Raw genomic sequence first — 25,109 nt, forward strand, 5'->3', positions numbered from 1 at the left:
AGATATGATCCACAGCATAACAAAAAAGGAGGACGAATTAGATAGCTGATATTCTTAGTTTCCTACTTAAATCATTTCCTTAGATGTCCTGCCACACTGCCGTACGTGCAGTGCATGCTTGTTTCTTTCGTTTAGGGATGATGCTGTTTTCTTAATTGGGTTATGATTGGTCTCGTGTCAGTTTGAATTGTGTCACACTGCCACGCAGATCGTTGCATGTTGATATTTCCATCCACTCCTATGGTCTTGAGGGACTGCTAATTATATGTCATTTTCTTTCATGTGTTGAGAGAAGTTTCTTCGAGAATTTTCTAGTTATCAGTTAGGTACCATGTATTCTTCGTATGATTCATAATTAAATACTAAATGTTATGCTTCCAAATTAATTGGACTCTGGAGTATGCAAACTAATCAGTGACTGATTTCAAGAAATTAGCTTGTATAAAGCCCAAAACTCATATAATTTACATGTATGAATTCTTTTATTTGTTCATGGTGAGAAATAAAGCTTATTTTCATGTCTCAAAGCAATCAGCTTAAGAAATACTTTACTAGTATATACATCTTCAACAACAAAAAAAATTGATATATAACTTTTCTCACTTCGCAATCTCGCATTGTAAAATTTTTGTCGAAAAAGAAGTAATGAGAGTTATGCATTAATCATGTAACTTTTCTGTTACTTCAGTTTCTCAAAGAAAGTGATCGCACAAGTCTAATGTTTCTTTAAGAAAACAATTTCTTTGTGCTACACAAGCACTTCTCATATTCAAAACACTAGATAAAGATACCAAGCATTGATTCAGTATCTAAATTTAAATTTAAACTTAATTCTTACATGAGAGAATTCAACATTTTTCCTGTGAACTAACCAATTGATTTCAAAAGCTAAAGTTGATAGGGATATCGTTAACAACATGTATCAGGTTTAGAACCTCCAACATTATCTTGTCAACTAATCAATCAATTTTAAAAACTTGTTGACAGGAAAGGAATCACATATATATGAAGCTCAACACTCCCAATATTACTCTATGAATTAACCAATTGATTTCAAAAATTTAAGTTGATCGATGCTTCTTGCAAACCCGAGCCGGTCGAAAACCATTTGATCTAAAAAAAAATTTAAACTTTTACGAAAACTTTTATATATATATTGGGCGAGCTTGGGCCTTGAGCCAACGAAAGTGAATATTTTGCAATGTCCGTAGCCCATCTGCATCCCTATCAACCTAAAAAGAAGCGTCAATCTTAACCAGGGTTCGGACCATCAACGACCCTAGCTGTAGCTGGTATCATGGCACGAGCCGGGCCCCAAATAACACCATCCTGACGAAAGCATCCAGTCCGCGAACCCTGATACGGCGTTGTTGAGGGCAGGGTCCTTCAGAACCAGAGGGTTGAGTTTGGTAAAAGGCCCACTTTTGCTCTTCGTAGGTGCCTGGTTCTGGCTCGCATCCGATCGAGCCTGCCATATTACTGTCCATCAATGTACCCAGTTGCCATGCGTCCAGTCCGGGGGGTGAATGCCATATGAGTTTATTAGTCTAGATCACTCCTCACAGAAGCTTATACTTTGGAGTTCTAAGTCGGGTACCAGAGTTAGACCTATTGTGCATCACAATTTTTATTAGTCATGCAACCCTTTGGATGAGAGATAATAGGGTCGAGGAAGATCCGGTAGGATCAACCCCCTTCCCTCTAGGAGGAGACAATGGTGATGAGCACGAGATTGGATGAAAAAATTATCATAGTCCCATGTTGACTAATAAAAGAAATGCTGCATGGGTTTGTTTGCTTGAACTAATTCTTCTCTCAAAATGTTTAATTTATTGGGTTGTGAGTTCAAAGCACTTGGCTACTGTTGCCGTTAGGAATTAGTCTGACCAAGATGTTGAGTTGGTTGAGCTGCTGGAGGGCTCGGACTATTGGTTGTTTAGATCGTAGAGGTCAACTGAAGGTTGCAATGTGCCTCTAAGGTGGCAAGGTTGTGGTCACCTATACTCAGGTGACGATGGCTCCAGCTCTGGTCGCTCCCAAGGTGATACTGGGAAGAGAAGATTATGCTCGGATCTTTGCTTCGACGCCAGATCCGACTTAAAATAGCAAAAGTCGAAAAAGTTTTCTTACTAGAAAGTGTCTAGCGGAAAATCTTTTGATATCTTAGAAAATAGCAAAGATACTGCGAGAGCGGCAGATCAACGGTAGCTACAAACTGACAAACGGTTGTTGGGTCTCTAATTAGAGGGAAAATGCTGGCAGGAAATTTTTCTGGTCTCTAGGAATATTTTATAGACTAATCAAAGTATTGCTGTTATTGAACGCTTCAGGACAAATTGCTAGAGGATTATTACTGTAAGGGGACACCAAGGGACCACATTGGCTTGCCGTAACGTTGTCTTTTTACTAATTACGCGAACCCATCGTGAAGACCTAATATGTGGTGGAGAACTTGTGCCTTCTTTTATTTAGCACGCTAAGATTGCTTTCAAAGGTGCTGGTCCCTCCAGTTTTCGGACATTTTGGCTGCGTTATCTTAGATTCCGTCTCTGTTGGAGGGGTCCATTTCCTGTTTTTGATATATCGAATGGGAATGCCATTTGCTTTTCTGCTAGCATTTGAAAATTTTGTACAAATATTTTAAAAGTTTGGGCAAACGATATTGAAAGCTTTTGCAACTTTGATATAAAATTTATTTGTCTAAATTATGGAGTTAGTATGATCTCCACAATATTTCACTACCTCGTCCCTCTACAATTTTCTATGCATTAGAGGAATAACATGGAAGCATCCCTGTTCACTGCGAAAGTTAAAGGTCCTAATCAAAATTAAATGCTTTTTAGGGCTCACATTGATAAACAAATTTAACACAAGGGATAACATTCAATGAAAGATAGAGACACATTTAGATGGATGTATATTTTGCAATGAACTTTGTTGAGCCTCAGGACCATACTTTTGGGCACTCTTCTCCCTTAATCTTTGGCATTTGCCACCCCCTGCATCAGATACAGTCTTGTTAATGACTGGTCTCTTCTTTGCAACCAGTCAGACTTTTCGGGCTTCATGAAGCGTTGGATGAAAAGTAAGGATTTGCTATCAATACTAAAGGATGACCAAGGATCGTGGATAAATCATGAAGATATAACTATGCTTCTATAGCTCAGTTCAGTACTATTTTCATTCATTCATCTTTCTGTGCCCTTGATGGAACTAATCTCTGTTTGCAACAAAAGAGACTTTGTTCAGACTGATGAAACTCTTTTCCTGGTTCTAACAGATGCTGAAACTCTTCTCCATGCTGTCTTCTTTATAAATGCTAAACCTAATTTCTTTTAAATTTTTAATAGATAGCAGATGCTGTAACTGGCTCACTGTTCAACAAAAGAGACTTCATAGACTTTGATCCCTGTTTCTATAATATTTTAATAGAAATTATTGAATTAATAAATTAGGTGGTTCTCGTCCCTCCTTTAGCCGAAAAAAAAATTCAAAAAAGAAAAAAATCCCAACTTCCAAAGTCCAAAATGCATAACATAGTTATTTACAATTCATGACATTTTGCAAAGAAACATATGTTCGAAAATCAACCAAGAAGATAGAAACAAATAAAAATACAATTTGCGATATAATCTTGAATTATGTGTTGTAAGATAATAAATATATATAAAGTTCCTGCTGATTTATAAGCTAATAGCTAATGAGCATAGGAAGATGGTGGTTTGATAATATTTGTATCGCCTAATTTAATTTGAAAATACTCTACTGGTGAATTGAAGATTAACATTTGATCCCGAGAAGATTCAATATTAAAAGATCGCTCCCATGAACGTTCTTCCTTGGGTGCTCTTATGCTATGCTCTGGCGAAAGGTGTCAACGCATACAGAGGGAGCTTGGGACGAGAGGCCAAGCTGCCATTTATTTCACTTCAGTGTATGAACAGTCTAAGGAGTCGGATGAAATGAGATCGCATGGAAAGTTTGATATCCGGGAGTAGATCCATGGCTGTTAGCGCCATGATTAGCAGGCTTATCCACTTGGTGGTTTGCATCTGGTCAAGTATGCAAGACATTGTCTTTGAAGAGAGTAGATTTTTGATCAAGTATTCCTCACACTTATCAGTATCTTGACTTTAGATTGTTTCTTTTCTGAAATGAAGTAAAAGGTGAAAATTGACAATATTATGTTAGAGCAATAAAAAAATGAGAAACTGAAATTAAAATTGATAATATTTAGCCCTCCTTCTAATAATACTCATGCCACTGCTTTCATTAAAAAAAAAAAAAACTACAGCAACATTCTTTATCACATACTAATGAGAAATAAAAACATGCAAAGCACATTAAAAAAAAGGAAGAGTTAAGGGCAAGCAGACATCTCTTCGGTTGAGTTTTTTTTTTGAAAATAGAATTGAGAATTATATAACCTTTTCTAGTCCCAATAACAAAAGGAATTTTGTGAGATAAAGTTGAATAAGTCTTAATTTGTGTTGGAATAAGTATTCTTGACCCAGTCTTAATTACATAATACCACGTACAATTGACAACAATATATTGATTATTTTTCGATTGAAAGACAAATATTTTCTTTATCCATTTTAATTACTTTGCAAACCGGTCCATCTTTCTTCTCCTCCTATCAAAAAGAAGAAGAAGAAGAAGAAAAAAAATCCATCTTCGCTTTCCCGTGATGTCCATATCCGAGACTCCTTCGCATTAAATAAAACAGTGCAAGAGATTAACCAGAACGAGACAAAATACTGACTTAAGGAAATTACGGATCAAGATGACGAACGGCCTGCCATCCCATCCCCTTCTCGATCTCTCCGCCATCTTCCTACTCGCTACTTCCTCCCCCCATCATCATTCATCACCCACTCCTCTTCACCAATTCCTCCCCCATCATCATTCATCACCCACTCCTCTTCGCCAATCCATTCGTCAACTCAGCGCTCCTCCGCCAATCCGCAGAGACCGTCCGAAAGAACTCCTCCCTCCTGTTTTCCTCAGCCAAGAATCTTGTCTGAATTTGGCTTTTATCTTATCCGAAATCATTCACCTGGCTCGAAGTCTTCGTCTTATATCTGCATGCCGAGAAGAAATCCAGTGGAAATTTGGATGCATGTGGGAGGAGATCGGAAACATGCGTTGCCGGGTTTCTGATTGCACCAATACCATCCAGGAAGCTGCAGAAGCCTAACAGGAGTGGATAGAAGAAAGGCCGCTGGAATGACCAACAGGCTTCTCGGCATCGCGGCGCAGATCACGTTGATGGCAATCGTGGTCTCCGTCGTGCTGCTCTTCGTGGGCATCGGAATTCTGGTGCTGATCCACGTCTGCGTCCTCGGGAGGGCGTTCCGAGGAGGCCACGGCGCTGCCGCGAGAGCCGACGGGAGCAACGAGGTGAGCAGTGGCCTGTCCGCGGACGACTTGGAGAAGCTCCCTTGCTATGATTTCAAGGCCGGGGACAAGGGAAGCGGCCCGATTGATTGCGCCGTGTGCTTGGAGAGCTTTAAGATGGGGGATCGGTGCAGGCTGCTGCCTGCTTGTAAGCATAGCTTTCATGCCCGGTGCGTGGATACTTGGCTGTTGAGGTCCCCGGTCTGCCCGATTTGCCGGGCCAGCGCCGATCACCGGAAGGGCTGTGAGGCTTCGTGCGAGAGCGGAGTGGTAATGGTGAGGATTCCATTGCCTGTCCATGCCTCGACTTCGGAATAGATGTTTGAGAGGTTGATGGATGATAAAGATCGATACCTTTTGGTTTTTATACTTGATTAGTAGAACGTTTGATTTCTGAAAGCATGTTAATTACCCGTTAGTTTTCGATAATTGTCTAATATGATCATGTGATTATGAGAAATCCTTTATCGAATTCTAAGGTCTTTTTTATCCTGATTGCTGGAAATTTTATTGGTTGGTTTCCTATCGATGTTTTCTTCTCCTAACTCATGTATTCGTTATCATCTAATATTGAAGGAGGGTGTAGAGTCTCTATTTCCATTAAAATGGTCCAATAGATTGAGAATTTATTCTAGGATTATGCTGTTCTCATAGAATTGCTTGGAAGGCTGCATTAATTCCACTTTATACATGGTAGGAAGCTTAAGTACATACATATTATTATCTTCTCTCTTTTTTTTTTGGAAAAAAGGGAATCACCATACTGTTAATTGCTTGTTCCTTGTAACCTAAGATAAATGTTCAGCAAGATGTTGACAAAATTTTTGAAGACACGCCCTTTAAAGATTCCTGATCTTTTTGGTATAGATCCGTTGAATTTTTTCTGCACAAAATTGGGGAAGTATGCATCTTTCTGTCACTGTAGGCAACTGTTGTTTGAATGGCTATTCTGTTCTCTTAGCAATTTTTTCCTTTTTCTTTTTTTTTTCCTCAGAGAAATCTTATCAGTTTAAGTTTTAACAGAAATTGATGTATGTTTTAACACCCCGGCCTCATATCTCAGTTGATTGTCTGCAGATTGCAATGTTATCTATTTGAACTTACAAATGGGCCATTTCTCATGTCCTAAATTTTTTTCATATCACTTTATGCTAGTTCCCATCCTTTTTTTAATCTTGTCGAGCTGCTAATGTTCTTAGATGTAAATTCATATGTGGGAACGCAGGTGATTCATTGTACATATGAAACATTAATTCCGTAAGATATAATAAATAGATATTTGATTCCTCTATATGCTGGAGCATTCGTGAATCATTTCTTTGGAATACAAGAATCTAAGCATCCAAATCCTAGGGATCTCATTTTAGCATTTTTTTAATATACTACAGATACAATCTTTTATGATGATTTATATGTAAATTTACAATTCCAGACAATTGAACAATTCCTTCTGATTTTCTCTTCCTATCATGATGTTCTTATTTTCAGAGTTATTATATTGCATAGCTGTAACTGCATGAATTGTGAAAACTGTGCTCATCCTCATTTCCTCAGAGACAGAGAGAGAGAGAGAGAGAGAACTATGCATCCTCATGCAGGAAATGCTATTGGCTCCCTAATGTCTTCCAGTGTGTTAAACATTAAAAATTTCAAAGTGGAGATTGGATTAATTGGACTTGAAAATTGGTAGGTCAATTTCTCTGGTGTCATCTTGAGGCTAGGCATTGCAAATTGATTAGACAATCTATGAATAAGCTTGGAATGTGATAATATGCAATGCAAGGTGCTTTTACTTTGGGTTAGGTTACAACCTAGATGGTGGAGACTTGGAAGATAGAGAAGGCGAGATGTCAAAGGATTGAGGAAGTTAGAATTACATCCCCATGTCCCATGATCAAGTTCAAGTGCAGCATTTATTCTACTCAAGTTCTAGAAAGCAGAGGAAAGAGGTTGTTTCAATGGTTCGCAGACGGACCCTTACCTAGAATATTAGAGGCTTATCCTCATAGCTGTAACTGCATTAATTGTGAGAACTGTGCCTGTCCTCATGCAAGAAATGCTATTGGCTATCTAATATGCTTTTGTGGATAGGCAAAGGGCTCGAGGGGTAATGTGAGGCTTAAGAATTGTACCCATGAATTGCAGACTTTGTGCTATTCAGCAAGTCAGGATTTAGTTAGGGTTCTTTGCCAGCTTACTCCAGTATGGAGAATATCAACGAGCTTCTTCAAGTGTGATAAACTCATCAAAAATTTCTAAGAGAAGATTGGGTTTTTTGAGCCAGAACAAATTGACTAAACAATCTTGGAAGGTAGTAATGTGCTATGAAAAGTGATCTTACTCAGGTTAGGTTATGACTTAGATGGTGGAGATTTGGGAGATATAGAAGGTGAGGTGTCTTCTCGAAATAAATAAAAAATGAGGAAGTTAGAATCATGTTCTCATGGTCAAGTTGAAATACTGCATTTATTCTACTCCACTTCTAAAAAGCAGAGGAAAGAGTTGAATCATGATGTTACGACATACAGCCCTTACCTTGAATATTAGGGGCTTGGATATGCGGAAAAATATGCAAGTGGTAAAGAAATGTTGCAGCCTGCTTAAGATTCCTTGGACAAATCAACCTGAATTTTGGACTCATAGGCAAGAACACTGTTTTTTTCCCACATTCACTGCTTATTCTTGTGATTTTTTTTTTATACTGCCGATATCTCTGTCATTTTATCTTGCTGCAAATATATGAAATGTATTATGTGTTAGCATCCCAATTTTTCGGTGATATGGTCTTAGTGTTATTAGTCATGACTTTGTAACTTTAGTTCGATTGAAGACATCAATCGTAAAATGAAGAAACAAAGTGAGAATTGAACCCTATGGAAACTAACCGAAAAAAAAAAAACTGCAACATAGTATCAGTGAAATACGGGACTTCATAGGGTTGCTGAACCTCACAAAGCATTCATGGAACAAAAGAGTGTAAAATTGTAGCCGCATCAATGGATTTATTATACATCATTTTTTAAAAGGAAGAATCATTCTACTACAAAGCCATAAACATACATGGCAGTTATTGCTTATTATGCTTCTTGTGCTATTTAATATGGCTCAATATACTGCATCATTCTTTGTGTTGTTTAAAATGGCAAGCCAAGGCAATTGAATGCATTAGTTGGGTGGTAGCTAGATGAATATTGAATAACTTGCATAGAAGAAGCTTTGCCTAGGATAAGAATGGACCAACTATGAAATCGAAAATGTAATAGAGCATGTGTCTCTTCACAAGGAAGAATACAATAGTCGGTGACATATAAGAAATCTGTATTTCAATTAATTTATCAAAAATACATCACCCTAAATTGTAGACAATTTTTTTTTTGAGATTGAAACTTGTGGAATATACTAGAGAATCCATATGAATTCTAATATCTTTAAATTGGTTCTCATTCATCCTAAGAATATAACCAGATACCGTCAGCATGATACACTGCATGTCATGAAGGTAGATGATGTGGTGGTTATCTATAGTAGTACAATATTCTGTGATGTAAAATCGTATCAGAGAGAATCCTAAAACTCTACGGTAGTACAATACTCTCTCCTTTCCAAAAAAAAACAGCGAAAAAAATCACCTCGAGCAACTTGTGCCATTCGACTATGGCTGGTGACCTACCAACAAAAATAAAAATAAAGATTTATGAATACAAATATAGGAAGCCTATCTCCTAGAATTTATTATTGGGAGAAATATGGTGGTAGTGGTCCTATGTGATATTTGATTGGCCAACTTTTGTTACTGGAAATGCCACCAAATCTTTTTCTCTCTTTGTATCTTCGTTCTCCAGCGGAGCTTTGGGCTCCGCTATATCGCCAGCCGGTTGCAGAGAAAGCGAAGGCCGAATAGCTTCGGGGTCGGAAGAGTTATGGTGGCGCGAGTACAGAGTCTTCCAGTGGAATGGTTGAGCACGAGAAGAGAAGGGAGAGCAATGCATGTAGGGAGGTTCAAAACAATACAAATTCTTTCTCCTTAGGATGTCAACAGCGAGTGTGGAGGATTACGAAAAGAAAGTATTATAAAGAAATCCAGAAGGAATACCTCCAACTTGCTTGGGGTAGGTATCAACCTTAGGGGAGCATGGTATCCTAGTTTGAGGTAGGGGATTTGGCCGGCTTCGTGGATTGATCAAAAACTAACCTCTCGCCCTTCTTTCGATGTAATTCGATTGTTCATGCGTACAAGATTTTGGGTGGTATTATGTCGTGCATTTGGACCTTTTGATACAAAAGTAGTTGCACAAAACTATACCGAGGTAAAATTATTAGGTAGAACAGATTCACCATGAATCTAAAGTGAAATGAATTGATCTAATAATTTCATTTTAGGGTTTAATAAATCCATCTATGATAATTTTCACTCTAGGTCCGCAGCGAACCTGATCCATCTAATAAATTCTCCGCACTGAAGGATATAAACAAGTTGTTTGAATTGTATTGTAAATCAGGGCTATTGAAAATTTCATATATTCTTAGCTCAAATCCGCTCGGTCACCTCCCTTGACATACGCTTGCAATTCTGATGGAAGGAGATAGAAAAGAGCCGGCTCCGGCTGAACAAATAATAGTTTTCAAGTTGCCCTGTGCCACATTGTTATCGCTTTTATTTTTTATCTTTGTTATTCACTTATTCATTGTACAACGAGTAACGATCAAGGCTAAAGTAGGCAAATAGTAGTCGTCCTCAGAACACTAATGATATGATTTTGAAGGGGATTAGCTAGATAATTATTAAAGGAAATCAATGTTTTGAAACCTTGACGCTTGTTTCATCTTCTCATTGGCCACAAAACTCGGTGACACCATCCTAATTCTCAAGACGGGGCAGCACAGCATCACAGAGTTGACTGGATTTTGTGACCAATAGAGACATCAACGGACACATCAATACATACCGGGTGGTAGGAGAATCGGATTCCTAATTTATATCGCACTTAAAAAGTATGATGACGAATCCGATTCTCCAATCTCGAAAAAATAAAAAGGATTTTAATTCCCGCATATAAAATAGGGTGCCTAGCGGTCTACATTACGTGTATATATCCAACAAAGTAAATTAATTAGTAGCCACGAAAATATTTATTATGTTACCAAAATTTGGTCGAATTCTTAAAGTAGTATATTGAATCTATCAAGATCTTATCTTCGTAATGAAGAAAATATTTATTATTTATCTTGATAATAATATTATGTCTTTGAGGAATTTTTTGGGTGAAAGATTGGTTACTATAATTATATGTGCGTGAGAGAGAGAGACGGCTAAATGATCGGAGTTTCCAAGCGGGGTGCGAAGGACTCGTGCTCGATCTGAAGGAGATGGTCTTCCGTTTCCAATGAAATAAATTCTTGGCTTCTCCGGAGGAAAACAAGAAGAGAGCAATGGCGAACGTCCCTGAAGACAAGAGGAGGGAGGAGGGGAACCACCCGGACCACGCTCACAAAAGCCTCCTAAAAAGCGACGCCCTTTATCAGGCATGATACTATTATGCTCTCAACCTCGCACGGGATCCTCTCTCGCTTTCTCGTGCCATATCTATTAATTTCTTCTCTTGCTGCAGTACATACTGGAGACTTCCGTGTACCCTCGCGAGCCCGAGTGCATGAAAGAGCTCCGGCTCATTACGGCCAACCACCCCTGGTGAGCATATATTTGCATCAATTCAGAATGTTTTGGTTGGTTTCGTATGACATTCTTTGAACATAAGTTTATTAGGAGAAGGGCAGGCAATTTATGATCGGAGGGATTTTTTTTATTTTTGTTACATGTTTTGCAAGAGATAAGTTTGAATCATCTTCCATTTGGGGCTGAGCTAAAGAGGTGAGGTGTTGCTGTTGTGATTGCATGAGACATGCATCTTGTATAGGAAAAGACACAAAGTCTCGGTTAACGGACCACTCTAATTTCTGAAAAATATTTAGTTTTGAATTCAAATCTAGGTTCTAAATTTTTCTCTCTAGAGTAAAGATCTAGATGCTCGGCAAGATTGCATTTTATTCATTGAGCAACCAATGGTGACATGATCAAACAATGATATTGTTTTGCTATTAGTGTGCTATGAATTTGTTTTCCATTATAAAATACTAAGATCTCCAACTTTATGTTTTTTCTATCCGTTCTGAAAAATATTCTATTTTGAATTCAAATCCTGATTATAATTTTTTTTTCTCCAGAATAAAGATCTAGATATTACATTTACGCAGATAAACAATGCCATTGTTTTGCTGTTAGTGGGGTATGAATTTTTTTTCCACTATAAAATACTATTAAACGCAGCATCAAATAATGTTAAAAAATAGGCACTTGCAGTATTCCAGTATTCCAGCCCCATAATGGTAGGATATGATATGACTGCCGTATATAATTAAAGGATTAAAATAAAGGTTGTCACATTGCTACAATTGGCATCATCAAAATCACGAGCTCGACAGGAATGGAATGGCGGCGGCGGCCGACGAGGTGCAATTTCTGGGCATGCTGCTGAAGATGCTCAACGCCAAGAACACCATGGAAATCGGCGTATACACCGGTTACTCCCTCCTTGCCGCTGCCCTCGCCCTCCCTGATGATGGCAAGGTATTTCTTTTCGCATCTCTTTCACCATGAGCAAAACAAGAAGAAAACATTGATTCAGAGTTGCCCTTCTCAAGGAAAAACAGAAAATGCTAGAGATATAAACGTCGTCATGCAAGCTACTGAATGCAGATACTGGCGTTTGACATCAACCGGGAGAACTACGAGCTCGGACTCCCCATGTTCAAGAAGGCTGGAGTGGCCCATAAGATCGACTTCCGCGAGGGACCCGCTTTGCCCGTCCTGGACCAAATGGTGCACGACGTAAGAGAGAGCATGCCCTTCTACGTACTAAACTAAAGTTTCATATATGCTTGTCTGTTATTCTGTGTTTCTTTGGCGTGGCAGGAAAAGCACAAGGGATCGCTCGACTTCGTGTTCGTGGATGCAGACAAGGAGAACTATCTGAGCTACCACAGGCGAGTGCTGGAGCTGGTGAGGGTAGGGGGTGTGATCGGCTACGACAACACCCTGTGGAATGGATCAGTTGCGGCTCCGCCGGACGCTCCCCTCCCCGACCATGTTCGACGCCTAAGAGGCCACATTCTAGAGCTCAACAAGCATCTTGCGGCCGATCCTCGTGTCGAGATTTGTCACCTCTCCATTGCCGATGGCCTTACTCTCTGCCGTCGTCTTGCTTGATGCTAGTTTCATGAATCCTTCATCTTTGGTGCTTTCAGACTAGACCTTGTCATTCTCATCCTTAGTTTCTTCTGCATTCAAAATCTCACCATCTCTGTTTAGCAGTCAAAAACTAACAAGGCGACAAAGTGGATTTAGCCGGTTGTTATGGATGTCGATGATTGAAGAGGGAAAGAACCGGACAACGTACGAGTGCAGCTCTGAATTAGAGACTTCACCAACTCCTTACCTATCCGTTTCACCTACTGCCGTGTCTGTCCACCATTATTGTCTAGATTGATAACACGTCAATAATTCTGAATAGGTTGTTGTAAGTTCTCCATTCCTCCAGCGATGCAATGATAATAGGCAGGTTAAGAGAGGGTCAGTTTTGGATCTGGGTCAATCGAACTCGATTATGAAGCAACCTAAACAATGATCGACAGAATGGCAGCCATTTTGTAATAAAATTTTTCATGTCATAAATCCAACCCCTTGACCAGCTGCAGCTCCAGCCAATTCATATGATCAGCTTCTATATACCTGTTTCGTGAGCCTTATCTGCATATAAATTCTTTCTACCAATCACCAACCTATAGCAAGGTTGATAAGATTTAAAAATTTGAGAGAGAGAGAGAGAGAGAGAGAGAGAGTCTTAATAATAGACTGGTGGTGCAAGCTTTCCATCCTCTGAATGATGTTATCGGAACAGGCAACATAAGCTACATCTCAGCTAGGCTTGTCGAAGGGTCGGAATGTGACCTGCAGGGGACAAGAGGAAGTAGGCGGCGAAGAAGGCAGAGGATTAGGCCCATGCGGCGAGGATGGTGATGGAGGAGGGTTGTTCCTCATGGCGCACACTCGAGCAGATGATGACAACGCCCGAATTGGCAACGAGTCTAGCTTAATATCTGCCCTCTTTTGTTCCACGATTCTAGCGCATGGGAGGTGCTCGAGAGTTGAGCTTCAAGTGATGGAAGCATGTCCGGATGCTATGCTTTATTTATTAGTTTAAAGAATAAGATGTATCGTTCTGGCTGTTTTTTTCCCTATCACCAAAGAATTATTTCCCCGTCTAGTCTTCTCTGGACATCCAACATGTGAGCTGTGATAGATTTGACATACAAAGAAGGAAATGAAGAAGTGATTATAGTGATCTCACCGATATGATTTAATGAAACAACTTTGTTTCCCAAAATTGAGATACCATTGGCAAAAGACAAGCTGATGCAGGGATGCAATCTACATGCATGCAAAAAATCTAATCAATCCATTACTGGCGAACTTTCATCAAAAAAAAAAAATCATTGATCAAATAATTACTCTATTGTATATAATTCCACTCAATTAAGCTTCAATTCCAAACTAGTTGGGGTTGGCTATATAATTTTTTTTTCTAAACCACAAAAAAAGGAGAAGAAAGATTCATGCAGCTGATCCTAACTTGTTTAGAATTAAAGCTTATTTAGGCCACCTTGGTCCTCAAATCTATTTGGCCCAAACGTATCATATCCAAACCCAGCCTTTGTATGGTCTAGAGACTCGTTCAAGATATCGCAGCTCAAGCGTTATAATACTTGATTAGCTTCATTATTTAGCAATAATAAATATCTGTTTGGAACCACTAAAGGGGAGAAAAGTATTATAATAATCCGACGACAGATCCAAAGAGTTTTATAAATAAGATAGACCTATCGTCCTACATTTGTCTTTCTCTGGCTCTCGGACGCCAACCGCTCGGCCGAACAGAGTCCAAATGCTTCGACCAAAACAAGGCAGAGAAGCCCGCACAGCAAATGCGTCCCCGCTCCGGACTCCCACCTCCCGCCCATTGGCCGGCAACCTCTTCTTTTATTCCAACACCCTCAGAGGATGCCTCCAAAACTTCCCTCGCCAATCACTGCTCTCCTTCACCCGCCCACAGAAAAGAAAAATACAAGAAAGATAGAGAGAGAAGATACAAGAGGAGGACCAAATATCTTTTTCTCTTTCAATCTTAAATCTCTCTCATTGAGTTTTGAATCTTCTATTCTGCAGAAATAAGCACAAGGTTGGCAACTTTTAAGGTAACGGCCAATAGCTTCTCGTTAGCCTTATAATCATTTCCATAAACTTTTGTTTAGTACTTGTCTTCTCGACAAGTTACTTCTCAATATAAATCGTCGTGTTGAATATTCTTCAATCATTAAGAGCACTGATTTTTCTTCCCAGAGAAGTGGGAAAATGATTTTGGTGGTCTGCAGAGCTCAATTCGATGATTCACACTTCTCCTTGGGCTTGAAGTTAATACATGTTTATGTTCTTTAACCAATATAGCGACCAGTATGTGGTTTTAGTATCAATTGTAGTAATAATACAGCAATGGCATCTTTTAGTTTGTTCTGATTATTTGGAATGGGCTGCAGTGGTACTGTTGTCATACGCTCTGGTTCTGTTTTAGATTTTGACCATTTGCATGCTTAGTCCCGTCCCACCCTCCAGTATTTTCCTTTCTTATTTTTAATTTACTCGCCTCTATTTGGTGGTTAGTTCCGGGACCCTTTTAACTTGTGCAATGTTTTCATCATGACACAAATTCTGTTCCAAAACTAGCAAGATACAATGATGGCTTTTGGATTCAATATATAAGGGTCTGTTGAATTATTATTAGAAATCTCTGTCATGGGGCATGGGCTTTTCAAAATATGATGACTTTATAGTTTATACAGTAAGACGAATATGAGGGAGTAAGGTGCTCTTTGCTCTTAAGTTTCGTCATATAAAAAAAAGGACATTTAACCTGGTGGAGCATGATCTTGAATCCTTGATTCTGTTGGTGCAGATGGAGGACATGGGCAAATTTCTAAGCTAACTTTTCTGGAACCAAGTTCTTGTCTTGATTATATAAATGTTTAAAACAGAGAAAAATTTCTTTATATTGTTCTCCTGGGCCTTTGTAATATGTCTTCCCAGCTGGAGATTCGTTACTTTCGTGAAAAATGTCAAGTAAAGAATGTCAATAAACCATTCCAGAGTTTCAGAGAATCTTTGCAAAATTCAACTTCAAGGTCAGAGTGTTCATGAAAGTACTTCTGAAAGCAAACTTTTAGTTGGAGAAGCATGGGAAGGTGCTGCAACTTGGCATCGCTTTGAGCAGACAATATTTGTAAGAACGAACAATGGCAATTAAATTGAAACAGATTGAGTGGTTTATGGCTAAGCTTGGTTTGCAGCTACATCAATACTATGGCATAATTAAAGGCATAGAATGAACTTGAGCCTAGAACTGCTCCTATAATGTCTGCTATTTGAAAGATCTCCCTGAAACAACAATAACTAGCTAACTTGAAGCTGCATGAGGAGTGATGTCTCTAGCTGATAGAGTGTGAGTGCTGAAAAAAATCTTTATACCTGACGTCAATTAAAAGAGATGTCAAATTCTGTATAAGGAGCTTGGGTTCGAGTTGCAAACTAGACTTTTGATCTATTCTTTGAGCTGGAAAAAATCTTTCATAATTCTCTCAGGAATTGCTAGAGTTGTTTAAGTTATTTTGATTGTAGAGTTATCTTCTGTATCTTATGGTCTAGATCTGATCTGATGTACAGATTCTTTCTTTCTTAATTTTGAGGAGCGTGGGAAGGTCATAGCGGGTATGCTTAGATTATTGAAATATTACAACCTTTAAAACCTTTTGTGAATAATAGTTTTACTTCCTTGATAGTAATGTTGCCGCGCACCTTTCCTTACCTCCATCTCTGTTTTCAATCTTTAGGGAATCATTTTGCATTATTTGGTATCAGAATGACTTAATTCATTATGCTATTAGCAATGCCAGCTTCGTCGTAGGTTCATTGAGTGATAATGAGCATTTACTGGTAAGCATGACTGAAAATTCAAAGAAAGGGACTTATGGATTCTGAAAATACATTAGATGATGCTTGGAATGTAGACCTAAATGCAAAGATCTTTTATATGACACAAGTCATTTGGTTATATATTTGCATGTATATGCTCCATCACTGCTTAATGATCTTAACTTGCTTCTTTTGTGGAGGTGGAACCCTCACTGAGATCTTGGTACACATTCTATTCCATAAAAATCAGTTCCCATTTTCCCATTTTCATATCCAGGGAAATATAATTTGGGTGGATTTTGTTTCCTAAACTAGCATTAAAGACCTAAGTAAACCTGCAGTTATTAATGATGGAATAAAAAGGGTTAATCTATATGTTATGGATCACTATTGAAAAGTGCATCTGGGGCATCTTTGGATTCATATCAAGATGCGAGACAACTTGATTTTTGAATGGTATAAATTAACAAAATATAAGATTTGATACATTCTCGAGTAACTTAATGGGAATGGTGCAAATTTAGTGGGACCAGCAACAAGGGACTTACACATGATCTGGTAGCTTATCTGTAGGAACATGGAAGTTGCAAATTGAGAGCATTTATCTTTGTGTAAATTTCTATGGACTACGTCAAGCGAGTGATGTCTTACTCCAAAGATGTAGAAAAGCTTTATGAATTGGTCACCATGCAGATGAGGACATAAGACTCAAAAATATGAAAGTGTATATGTATATCTGTACCTGTCTGGTGTAGAACATGGAAAATCATATTACTAGACATACTTCAGGAAAATATGCTCAATATTCTCTTGCAAGGGATTTTATTTTTGGAGCAAACTATGTTAAGGTACAATTTGAGAGAATCAAGGACCTAGAAATATTTAAAACAATAAAAACCTATTCATTACTATGTAAAATTTGATACAGAACTCTTCTCTTGTAAGAAGAGCTATAAGATGGATTGAGTCAATTTTAGCATGTTTTTCTCCATATTTTCTCTAGGGTGATAAATTGAGGGCTCCACAAGAGCAATTGATGGATTTTCTTGATAGAACTACAAAACCAAATAATTTTATTGGAATCCTTGTCTTAATGCTACAGCTTTTTATGTTGCTCTCACTGATATGTGTGTGATCCAGATGAGATGATCTTTAAGAATAAAGAGCCACTGAATTCATGTAAATGAGAATAACCAATTTAAGCCTACCTCAACTGTACTCGGAATGAGAATAACTTAAACAGGACAACCATTTGGCAAGTGAGTACTTTATGCCTTGGATATTTAAGCCCTGGATATCTGTTGGAGATCCAAATTCTGGGACCTTACAGTGCTTTAGCAATTACTCATTGCTCAGAAAATAAAATATTATATGCTTCATTTTAATCAACATAAATCATTCTCTTGTCACTTTGTAAATATTTTATTCTTCTGACAGTTCACATCTTCAATTTAATTACTATTCTAAGTTATTTGTCCATTTAGGAATTACAAGTCTCTTTTTGTCTCTCGTTATTTGCAGAGGGAGAACAAGGTAACGGTCGTAGAAATATCATGTAATTAGCAACAGTTTAAAACCTTCAACATGTTCAGGTTCTGACCCATGCTTCAAATTTGTCTTCTTGTCTTTCAGAACTTCTCATATGGATACAGGCATATTGGTGCTAATTGGGTCCCTCGTTGGAGTTTCAGTCATAATACTCATCATATTATGGCATGTGTTGAAAAGAATATATATATTGAATTCCTCTCAAGCAGATGATTGTACTATTACATTTTCTGGTATTGAGTACCTGCATGGCCTTCAGTATTTGTACTTCTGATGTCGATCCTTTACATAATATGCTTACTGTATGATCCTTGCAGCTTCCAAAGAGTTGGTATTTGAGGAGCCTCTTTGTAAGAAAATTCCACTTAAAGAGATCTATGCTGCCACAAATAGTTTGAATGATCTAAACTTTATTGGCCAGGGCATTGCTGGTGAGCATTTATTTGAACTTGCTTCAAGAAAAACTGGGACATGCTGCACTAATGAATGTGACATTTAGAGTGGCAAAAATATTCTTCATGTTTTTCTACAGATAAATGTTTCAAATGTACAACTTTTTTTTCCACAGATAGATGTTTCACAAATGCATGTAAATGGACTTATACATGTCACAGAATAGGCATAGCAATATCGAAAAGAATTGATGTGCCATTTTCTCATTGTTTACATCCTCCTATTCAGATATATACTTTCTTTTGAAAAAAAAAAAAGAAATACAAGAAGAAAATTAGCAGGAGCATCACCTATTAGAATTTACCTAGGTCAAATACATGGGAAACAACACCAGCCTGATTTGAACCTAGAATCTTTCCTCTGCAGAGTAGGGGTGCACCATCTGGGCTATTGGCCAATCCACATTCAGATGCATACTTAGATAAATTTGCATGGAATTCCTTAATATTTGTCAAATAAAATATATAATTGACAGTTACAGCAATCACACAGCAGTTATTCTACAATATCAGCAAGTGTAAGCTTGTAATTGATAATGTGTACCCAAAAAGTATGCAGTCACATGGTAATAAGCTTTTGTAATTCTTGTCTAACTCGTTCTAAAATATGCATCTACTAGGTTATATACAAGAAAAAGTAATAGCCATTATCTATGGATGAATTCTTTGGGAAACTTAATGTTTGCAAAATTTTAAAGAAATGTAAAACATACTAGCTGAAGTTGATCATTTTTCTATATTTCTCACCTGACTTCATCTTATCTGGTTATCAGGAAAAGTGTACAAAGGTGTGCTTTCAAATGGTTCGAATGTTGCAGTTAAGCATATTATCAAGGATGGATATGCAGAGACATTTGTGAGGGAAGTTACTAGCCTATCACATGTTAGGCACCCAAACCTTGTGGCTTTGCGAGGTTATTGTGAAGAAGAAGATGAATGTTTTCTTGTATACGAGCTATGCTCCAGAGGCAATCTATCAGAATGGCTATTCGGTATGGTCTCCATTAAGCTTAGGTCTTGAGTCATTTCTAATGAGATACTAAGCTTAATTTCATATGACAGGGAAGGACAAAATACTTTCATGGATTCAGAGACTTAAGATTGCTATTGGTAGTGCCCGTGGCCTTTGGTTTCTTCATACATATCCAGGAGGCTGCATTGTTCATCGTGATATTAAGGTTGGTAGCAACATTATACTAATTGCACACATTTAATGCATCACCTTACAGCTGCTTGCAGACATGTTTAATTGGTCCTTTAGGATGAGTTAGCCATGATATTATGAAATGCTCAGGCATCGCAGGGATTTGGCCATCCTGAATACGAACATCCATGCATTATTTGTCTGTAAGCCGATTTCAAATTGTATTTTCCATATTGTTCTCATCTGGTTTTATATCAAAGCAAACCTAACATACCAAATAGTGGTTGATATTATGAGATGCTAAATAAGATTTTATTGAAATACACAAAGAATGGTTTTGCTTTCATATTTGATAATATAATTTTATGGATGACTAAAGTAGACTCTGTGTTTATTCATATTCAGCCATAAACAACACAGGATTGAGTGTGCAGGTGTTAATTATCAAAAACTGTTGCAGCAACTTTATCGTTCATTAGAGCTTGAGGATGCTTGCTGAATCTTGGTCAAGAAAGAGAAAAAGAAAATAATTTTGGGATTTATTTAGTTCTGAGATTATGATCATTCTAACCTTTGCTTATAAGTCTCAGAGACTTTAATCTATCTATTGATTAGCCAAGAATCATTATAAATTACTTTCCCCCAGCCAATTTTTGTCGAACCTGGTCAAACATATTAATTCATGATTTATTTCGTTAAATTCTAAATATATTTCGTTCACATAAACAAAAAATAGAGTACCGTTTAAGACTGGTAGCCCCAGTTTCATGATCAGCCAATTCAATCCTCTGAATTCATTCAAGTAGCTTTTATACAGGTTCTGAAAACGAGCACGCGTTAAACCTGTAAGTTAGCAGAGATATATGCTAGTAATGTTTGTCATGGATCACTGGGTTCTGAGAATTCTGATTTTTGTGGTTTAGCATATTCTAGACAAAGAAAAGGTAGTGGCAAGGATCTTCCTCTGAGAATATTATGAATCGAATTTAAGTTGCTACTTTGCATTCCTGTAGCATAAGGTTTATATAGCGAGATATGTTAAGAGGACTGGATGTATGGAATTGAAGATTCTTGCTATATCTTCCAAATGGTGGCCCTTGTAATCTGATCAGTACCCAGCCAGGCCTAATCCTGCTTTGAATATTGCAGCTGGGAGCTCTTCTGTTGTGTGTCTGTGGTTTATGCTTGGCCGATGATTTGTCTGGATAAATGCCCTCATTGTAGTTTTAATTAATATGGTGTTGTTGAGGGGTCCTTGGGACTTTAGAATGCCATCAAAGAATTCAGGGAGTGCATTGCCACCTTGAATTGTTACTAAGCTCAATTACACCCTGAAACAAACCTATAGCATGACTGGACAATTAGATTATATACGGTAGGCTGTCTGAAACTGATGTTTCCGGATGATACTAATTGCAATCAGGAATGCCTACGGTGAACTCTAAGGGAAGCTAATTGCTTTTGATGTTCCTTTTGCTTTTCGCATGAAGTCCAAAAGAATGCCCGTTTTGATTTCACAGAATGGTGAGAGGTGTAAGAAGCAAGGACATGACATAATATGTAGGAGGGATGAGAGATAGCATCTTTTCTTGAATTTTAGTTTTGTTGTCCTTTTGAATCCTATGAGATATCGAGCTTTTCATGTGCTGAGCTATATGAGAGAGGTAATCTTAAATTATGCATCTAACTTGTTAGAATTCAAACCTTGGAACAGTTAAAATCTCTATAACAGCAATATCAAATTTACCTGTTCGTACCTTTGTAGTTAAATATATTTTTAACATGGATATTTGGATCTCTTTCAGCCAGCCAACATTCTTCTTGATGAAGATTTTGAAGCCAGACTATCAGACTTTGGTTTATCTAAAGTTATGGACCTAGGTGTTTCATACATGAGCTCTGAAGTGCGGGGAACCTTCGGCTATGTCGATCCAGAATACCGACAGAATCACCGTGTGAATGCTGCTGGAGATGTATACAGCTTCGGAATAGTACTGCTACAAATCCTTTCAGGAAAACGAGTTATCAATTTGAATGTGAGAAAGCCATTGCCACTGGATAAAATGGTAAGCTATAATTTATATAGAATTTATTCTCCATAGCCGATCTCACCATGCTGATAAGGACTCACACTCCCCAGGCCAAACTTCTCACCAAGGACGGAAATATTTCAGAATTCGCCGATCCAAGATTAAATGGGGAATACTCAGCGGAGGCCTTCGAAATTGTCCGCAAGCTAGCTTTGTCATGCACCAGCCATAAACAGAAGCGACCATCAATGGAGAACGTTGTCACAAGGTTAGAGAAAGCACTGGAAATTTCAACTCGAGATAGTGAGGCCTATCATGTCAGTACTACATGATCCCATACACCGTTTAGTCCAGATGATAACTCTGATGTGTGAGATAAAATAAATCAAGCGTCATATGACAGTAACAAATTTTGTAGCACATTCTACATTCATTAAGGTATAAACGTGAAATAAGAGAACAGTGGTATTTTCTGGTCCAAGGCATATTATTGCAAAAAAAAAAAAAAAAGGATATCAATGCTCTAAAAAACTGATCATGATCTCAGCTCTTCTAAAAACCGAGCTGAGATCAAAGCATGATAAAATTCAGAAGTGGGAAAAAGAAAAAAAAAAATCGAGACTCTGGTGTATATATACTGGGAAGTAGCTCAAAGACCTCAGATGAGAATGAACGAAGAGTGCTCGATAAGGGATTGAGAACTATATCATTGTGCACGAACAATGTCATTTCGGATTGGCCGTGTCAGAATGGCATGGTAGCCTTGCTCTTGGAAGCTGTGGATGTGATTGAGCAGCGACCTGGCCTTTTTACCAGCATGAGGAGAGCCTTCTGTGACAAGGGAATATAGTGATGGCATAAGCGAAGGCATTTTCTCTAGTAGACTGATCACTTTTGAGCCACCGTTGTTGCATAGGGACAGCAAGATAGAGACGCAGGACTCCCTCCCAGACCGGGATGGGGTGGACCGGAGAACTTCCACCACACGAGGAATGACAGCAGACCTCAAAATTGCATCTGTCCCCTCCTGCCTTTCCGCTATTTTCGCAAGAACTGCAGCGGAATCGGTAACAAGGTCCTCCCTTTCGGATTGCAGAAGATCGGCGAGAGCTGGGACTGCCCGCGCTGCCAATAATTTTGGGTGGTTGCCATGATACAGAAGCAGCCCAAAGAAAGTAACCAAGGCATTCTTCTTTCCTCGGTATGTGCCGTCTCTTAACAGCTCTGTGAGTGTTGGAATTGCCTCCGGGATTTCTCCGATCGCTACTCGGTACTCTGCAACTGATGAGAGGTAGAAGAGGACTGCTGCTGCATTCTGCTTGGCCTCAATCCTTGAACCCGTTTTGATAGCATGAACTATTAGACTTAGGCCGCCAGTTCCGCAGATAGCCTTCCGACCTTCAGGATGCTTGGAAAGGTTTAAGAGGCAAGCCACTGCATTTTCCTGAATTGAAGGATCTGTGGAGGAGAGTAGATGGAGAAGACATGGAATTGAACCAGCTTCCACCAAGCAAGCTCTGTTGAAGAGGTTGGATTTGGAAAGCTTTCGGATTTCATAAGTTGTTTTGTACTTCTCTAGCAGGTTTGCTCCGTTCGAGAGCTTGTCGACTAGGAAAGCAGCAGCCATTCTTATGGCTCCTGCTGCTGCTGCTCGGCTGAAGGGTGAGACGGTCTTGGCGAGATCTCGTTTCTGGTTGATGCTTGGCTCGGTGATTGGTACGATGTTGCCGTGGCGGAATTGCTGAACAAGCTTCCGGATTGTCACGTTGGGGACTAATTCTGTGCTGGCCAGCTTCTCGCCGGTCACCGGGCATGTGAGATACCCGGCTTTGAGCCATCTCGCTATCGATGCGCGGTCGTAGGTCTGCCCTGTAGCCAGTGTTACAGGGTCTGCCATGAGCTCGAGAGAGATTGGGCACCGCAGATCTTCTAGGTACAGGTGTTCGATGGCTTCTTCCTGGAGCTTGCATTCCTTGTGATCGCTCCTTCTGCCGTCCATGGCATCAAACAGAACCACGCGGCAATAGACCGTCAATCCCATCAAGCTACCGAGGAGGGCCACTTCATCACCGTCACCATCCGGGCTTGCAAAGATCTCCTCTTCCAAGAATGCGATCTCTTCGTTGCAGTCCGACCAGGTACGAATGTGCAAGCGATCCAAGAGACGCCTAAGATCGCTTCGAGCCGGAGCCACACCATTCTTGAATTGGGTCAGCATCGACCACACGCTCCGCACCGCGCGGTGGTCGGCAGGGTCGGTTTTGATTGCCGCCTTCCACGCTTGCCTCCTGACAAGCCGGATCAACTCCTTGACTTCCGGCGCCGCATCGATCGACTCCAGCGGGAGGACGTCGAGGACGGTGGCGATTGACCGGATGAGGATCCGGAATTCGCATGACACCCGCTCGGACCGCATTAGGACCCAGAGGCGGGCGCCCCGCCGGGCGCAGTCATGGAGGAGGTGCCGGATCTTCTGGAGAGTGACATGGAGCTCGGAGAAGCTCACGACCACGGAGCCAGAAAGGGTGTTTCCGCGGTCACGGACATCCTCCAGGAATTCGAGGATGGCGCCGACCTGCCGGATGGTTTCGCGGGCGCTTCGCCGGTGGATCGGGAAGGCGTCGGAGCGATGGGCGGCGATATCGCGGCATAGAGCGATGAGGGCGTGGAGGAGGGCGGCGGGGGAGACGGCCTCGCAGGGTGGGATTGCCGGAAGAGTCAGAATCCGGCGTCTGGGTGTATGAGACATTGAGTAGAAGAAGAAGGGAGGAAGAGAGGAGGGAGTTGCGCTTGGATTGAGGAGAGATTCTAACGAAATTTTGCCTTCTACCGGAAGTTGGCGGTTGGGAGGAATTACGGGGGATATTTATAAGAGGCAACGGAGGGTAGGGTCCTTCGATACACGACGCGTGTCAGCTTTAGAACCCCGGAGGCTGAAGCAGTACAAGGGGAAGCAACGACACGTGGAGCGATTTGAGATCGGGAGGAGGGAGGCTTCGAGGGTGGGGGGCGCTTCCGGATAGGATTAGATCGAAGGATTGAGCGGCACCGGGGCCACGAGGAAGAGGAGGACAACGTGGGGCCCACTGACCGTCCTTGCCACGTGTCGTCCGATAAGGACGACAGGGTGGGCTGATGCCTGATGGCTCGTGAGTGTCTCGGGTCAAGGGGAAGGCTGCTTCTCCGGGCCAGCGGGGTCCGCGCGGCCGACATTGAGTCGCTAAGCTGTTTCTCTCCAAACAGCAGACAGCTTTTCGGCGAACTAGATTACGCAACGGAAGCAATACGAAACGTGTCCCGAGATGGAAACTTTAGAGAAGCTGCCTTCTGTTCGTGGAGCGCATTTAATGAACGAGGCAAATTGGGCTTTGTTTGTTTCCTTCGAAAATTACGGACGAGGTCGCCTTTAAGCGAAAATTACAGGGGCTATTAAAATAATTAAGCTATTAAGCTCGTAC

At 39.8% G+C, this 25,109-nt stretch overlaps 4 protein-coding genes across 4 annotated transcripts; 3 read left to right on the forward strand and 1 right to left on the reverse strand.

Moving 5' to 3' along the window:
* The first annotated feature begins 4,567 nt into the window (after window positions 1-4,567).
* On the forward strand, window positions 4,568-5,905 carry LOC103710058 (RING-H2 finger protein ATL39-like). Its single transcript, XM_008795648.4, has one exon. The coding sequence runs from the start codon at window positions 5,230-5,232 to the stop codon at window positions 5,716-5,718; it is 489 nt and encodes a 162-aa protein (XP_008793870.2). The 5' UTR covers window positions 4,568-5,229; the 3' UTR covers window positions 5,719-5,905.
* A 4,891-nt stretch (window positions 5,906-10,796) lies between these two features.
* Window positions 10,797-13,042, forward strand: LOC103710057 (caffeoyl-CoA O-methyltransferase-like). The gene is made up of 5 exons (XM_008795647.3): window positions 10,797-10,923; window positions 11,010-11,089; window positions 11,881-12,025; window positions 12,155-12,286; window positions 12,371-13,042. Exons 1-5 carry the CDS (start codon window positions 10,831-10,833, stop codon window positions 12,662-12,664), a joined length of 744 nt encoding a protein of 247 aa, XP_008793869.2. The 5' UTR covers window positions 10,797-10,830; the 3' UTR covers window positions 12,665-13,042.
* A 1,343-nt stretch (window positions 13,043-14,385) lies between these two features.
* On the forward strand, window positions 14,386-22,112 carry LOC103710072 (nodulation receptor kinase-like). The gene is made up of 7 exons (XM_026805795.2): window positions 14,386-14,709; window positions 18,110-18,258; window positions 18,343-18,456; window positions 19,251-19,469; window positions 19,540-19,655; window positions 21,427-21,687; window positions 21,762-22,112. Exons 2-7 carry the CDS (start codon window positions 18,120-18,122, stop codon window positions 21,981-21,983), a joined length of 1,071 nt encoding a protein of 356 aa, XP_026661596.2. The 5' UTR covers window positions 14,386-14,709; window positions 18,110-18,119; the 3' UTR covers window positions 21,984-22,112.
* On the reverse strand, window positions 22,055-24,541 carry LOC103710056 (U-box domain-containing protein 19). The gene has a single exon (XM_008795646.4). The coding sequence runs from the start codon at window positions 24,398-24,400 to the stop codon at window positions 22,358-22,360; it is 2,043 nt and encodes a 680-aa protein (XP_008793868.3). The 5' UTR covers window positions 24,401-24,541; the 3' UTR covers window positions 22,055-22,357.
* Window positions 24,542-25,109: the final 568 nt, after the last annotated feature.

The sequence above is a fragment of the Phoenix dactylifera genome, chromosome 7 (assembly GCF_009389715.1).
Source record: "Phoenix dactylifera cultivar Barhee BC4 chromosome 7, palm_55x_up_171113_PBpolish2nd_filt_p, whole genome shotgun sequence".
In the NCBI taxonomy this organism is placed as follows: Eukaryota; Viridiplantae; Streptophyta; class Magnoliopsida; order Arecales; family Arecaceae; genus Phoenix; species Phoenix dactylifera.